Source organism: Pleurodeles waltl, chromosome 7 (genome assembly GCF_031143425.1).
Source record: "Pleurodeles waltl isolate 20211129_DDA chromosome 7, aPleWal1.hap1.20221129, whole genome shotgun sequence".
Lineage (NCBI taxonomy): Eukaryota > Metazoa > Chordata > Amphibia > Caudata > Salamandridae > Pleurodeles > Pleurodeles waltl.
Window position 1 is genome coordinate 641,727,559 of NC_090446.1, and position 4,172 is coordinate 641,731,730.

General features: G+C 47.8%; 1 protein-coding gene across 1 annotated transcript; it reads right to left on the reverse strand.

Annotated features, from left to right (window-relative positions):
* Window positions 1–1,390: 1,390 nt before the first annotated feature.
* On the reverse strand, window positions 1,391–3,414 carry ADRB2 (adrenoceptor beta 2). Its single transcript, XM_069244639.1, has one exon. The coding sequence runs from the start codon at window positions 2,951–2,953 to the stop codon at window positions 1,682–1,684; it is 1,272 nt and encodes a 423-aa protein (XP_069100740.1). The 5' UTR covers window positions 2,954–3,414; the 3' UTR covers window positions 1,391–1,681.
* Window positions 3,415–4,172: the final 758 nt, after the last annotated feature.

Sequence of the window (4,172 nt, forward strand, 5' to 3'; positions counted from 1 at the left end):
TCATCCTGCTGCGCCACTGACAATAATCCGTGTTTCTCGCACCAGTACAACTTCTAAGTGTCCTATAGACAGGTGCAATTAGGACGTGCAAGTCCCATTTCACGCGCACCCAGTGTCCAAGAGTTAGTTATGAGGCTAACTTCGGGCGAGCATTTACATGCTCTAAGGGCTCACTGCACCACTGCCCCTGTTTCTCACATTAATGCAATTTGGTGCTAGCCTTTCGGAAAGTGGGGCACAACTGGGAGGGCACGAGACCCCTCTCCGACACCTCTAATATCCCGCAGTTATTCATAAGCCCGCACCCCCACTAAGCATTTTCAGGATCAAATTCACAATGCCCTTCTTTGTGTAGAAGGGGTCATTGGCGTGCAAGGCTGAAAACTATTTACAAAGAGGTTAACAACACAACATAAAATGGCCGCTCCAGGAGCTGAGAGGCGGGGAAGGGGGTACTTGGACACTCATTACACAAATGAGTGACCAAGGACAGTGATTTTTGGACTTTAGTGCCTCAGGGGCGGTGAACTCTAGGTAACCCCATCGCTTTGCTTGGTCTCGTGTCCTGTTAACCTTGTTTCTACAGGAATGCTGCGCTTACTCTATTTATACACCTGCGTTGTCGCAATTACATATGTGAACGTACTCAAAGAATCCGCAAACCCCGCAGTGATTCAGCAACACTTGTCACTAGACACGCATTTCTGAACAAAATGTTTATTGTTTATTGAGAGGTAAACACATGCAAGAGTTGTCCCCGTCTACCTCATACTCTTCTGAAGTGCACTAACTCAGTCCTTCTACAGACTGCCCTGCCATAACCGCAACATTTACAACTGGGCTCTGTTTGGCACGGAAAAGTCGGTGTCAATAACCAAAATATAGCTCCGGAGTCCTCAAAAATGTAAAGTACGCTGCTGTCTTCAAAATCAGACAAATGGCCCAAGGCACGAAAACAGCTCATGGTTTTCTTTAGAAAATTCAAAGGATTGTCTTGCAGACACATCTTGTAATTTAGTGGACTAACCGATGCTGTGAGGTACTTAATGGCTGACCAGTGTAACACCTGATTGCTGCAACTTACCACATTTGGAACATTATATTAAAATAAATTGTATTGCACTCCCCTTCCCCACTCTTGTCCTATAAAACAACAGTTCCTGCAATTCCAAGTCCACCCAAGCAGAACTGTCAGACTGCACATCGTACATTGTGTGTAGTCAGCTGCCAACCAGCCACTCAGCTAACATGTGCACCGCTTGTAGGATGTCCACCCACAAAAACACATTTCAGTTCCTCCAAGCCATTGAAAGTGACACTGGTGCAATGCAAGCAGCCGCTGGGTGGACTGCATAAAGTGACAATGCAGAAAACAAAACGAGTACTCGTGTTATAAATTAGCAGATCACTGAGGTAGATTTTATAGGTATAAAAACAGGAAAACGACAGCAACAAAAAAGCTGCAACTCTTTTGCTGAGTGGCCATTTCAACAACCCCTCTGTAAGAGGAACTGAAACTCCAATGCACAGATAAACAACAAGAAAAAACACTTTGAAGAACACTGTACATCCTGAAAATTCTGGGCACAGCCCATGTGCAATATATATAGATACTGTATAGTTATCTTACATTGAGTTCACTTTTCGATACTCAGGGTAGAGTATCTACTGTCTATAGGTCCTACAAAGGGGATTCCTCTGGGTGCACATGATGATGGTGGGAGCCGTGCTTCGACTCCCCTGTACATCCATTGGGAAGGCCCTTTGCTGAGTTTAGCAAGGCCTCACTGGCGGTGCCAGCCTCCTCGAAGACCACCTCACAGGACTTCTCCTTGGCCGGCTGGTAGCCATCCTGCTCTTCGTTACAGCCACTGTGGCCATTGCTCTGGAAGTAGCCATTGGTGTGTAATTTGGAGGCAGAGCGCTGCATGCACAGAAGCTCCTTGAAGGCGTACCGGAAGTCTGGGCTGCGACCGTAGATGAAGGGGTTGAAGGCCGAGTTGACGTAGCCCAACCAGTTCAGGAAGGTGTAGATATGGACAGGCACCAAGTTCTTCCGAATCACATGCACGATGTTGACGATGAAGAAGGGCAGCCAGCAGAGGGTGAAGATCCCCATGATTATGCCAAGGGTCTTGAGGGCCTTATGCTCCTTCAGGCAGAACTTAGAGGACCTCCGAGAACCGGATTTGCCATTCTGGTCATGTTGGTTGTTATTCTGAGCATGGAACCTGCCCTCACACTTGTCAATCTTTCGAAGCTGCTTCTTGGCCTCCTGAAAAACCCTGGAGTACACAAAGACCATGACCACCAGGGGCAGGTAAAAAGAGATGATGGAGGAGGTGATCGCATAGGCCTGGTTGGTGAAAAAGCCACAGCAGGTTGCCTCCTCATAACAGCGCAAGTCCTCCTCCTCTGTAGTCCTGTACCAGTGCATGTGTATTGGCAAGAAGGAGGTCAGAGCCGCGACCACCCAGACCATGAGTATGACGATCCTTGCCTTGCATTTGGTCAGCAAGCTCTGGTACCTGAACGGGGAGGTGATGGCAAAGTACCTGTCCACAGCGATGACGCACAGGGTCTCGATGCTGGCTGTGACACAGAGGATATCGAGAGAGGTCCAGAACTCGCACCAGAAGTTGCCAAACTCCCATATGTCCAGCATGATGTGGATGGCACCAAATGGCACCACAGCCAGCCCCATCAGCAGGTCGGCGCATGCCAGTGAAGTGATAAAGTAGTTGGTAACAGTCTGCAATCTCTGGAACCGTGCAATGGCCGTGATGACCAGCACGTTCCCGAAAACGATGACCAGCACAATGATCGACATGATAATGCCAATGCCCACCATCCAGGCATCGCTGGGCTTGTCCGAGGCAGTGGATACATTTCCTGTGGTGCTCACATTGACCAGTGAGCTGGCAAAGGTGGTCGTGCCCAAGGGGGACCCCATGTCTGAAGAATGGTTGCAAAGCCAAGAAGAGATCCCCTCCTCCAGAAGTTATGATCTCCAAAGCCGCAGCCTTGCATGTAGACAGTTCTTGGGGGCGAAACCCCGGAGTGCAGGTAACTCACTGTACCACAGTCCTTCCAGAGAAGTGCCAGTATGCTCCTTTCAAAAGGCAAGAAGCGCTGCTACTCAGAATGTGGTGGTTCAAACCCATCAAAAAATACTGGTAAATCCAGCGGCTTAGCACCAGCACAGCTGCTTCTTGTCTCAGGCAGGCAACAGCATGTTCGTTAACTCAAAAATCTTTTTTCGCATGTATTTCAACTTTTTCCAAAGGCATTTATTTTTTTCTTGCTGTTCCTTCTGTTTGTCGTTTTCTCCTCTGCGCCCGTTTGATTCTGCCACTTGCTAGCAGCTCGCGCTCTTGGCGCCGCTGGTGCTGCTCGGCAAACTCAGCTCCCGAATCTGCCCTCCCCAGTGCACCCGCCCAGGCTTTATAAACCACTCTCAAACAAGCCCCTGGGTGACGACACGCTACAGACTGGCCAATGGAGACGGGAGCGCGTGTGTTTGTAGGCGCTGAACACGACGTCACCGTGCACGACTGCCTATCACTCTTTAGCGCTTCCAAGGTGCGCGAGCGTCGCTGACAGAGGGTAAGAGTGAGCTCTCTGCTTCTGCTCGGCTTGCTCTACGGTTGGTAGAGGTGGTGAATTATGATTTAGCAGGTTTTCTTCTCACCGGCATGGCGCACATATTTACTGAGGTTTATGGATTCCGAAAATGTAACTAAAAATACATCTGCTCACAGCTAGCAAATAATGTATGTTAGCAGGCAAAAGTCTACCTGTAACTTATCCAAGTAGACTTCCAGTGCCACGCGTGTAGGTAAGAAAAAATAAATACCTCCATTAACGAAATTTGTTTCACTTAAAGCAAAGTAGTTGGCGACAATATATTCTTGTAAACAGTCTGATAAAAAAGTGACTAGCAACCAATGGCATCACGTGCGCAAAGTTCAGTTACAAGCTACAGAAATGTGCGGAATTAACATGTGTAAATGATCTATTATCGCACACAATTACATTGGGGGTTAACTTTTGTTAATTTAGAGCCTAAGATTACCTATATCCATTCATCAGTTTACGGAGGACACTAGCTTAATTAATGCAGATACGACGACATGTAAATCAAACTTATTTCACTTCGAAGCATGGGGAAG

Excerpts from the sequence above, each read along its gene's own strand:
- ADRB2 (XM_069244639.1), bottom strand. The coding sequence starts at position 2,953 with ATGGGGTCCCCCTTGGGCACGACCACCTTTGCCAGCTCACTGGTCAAT.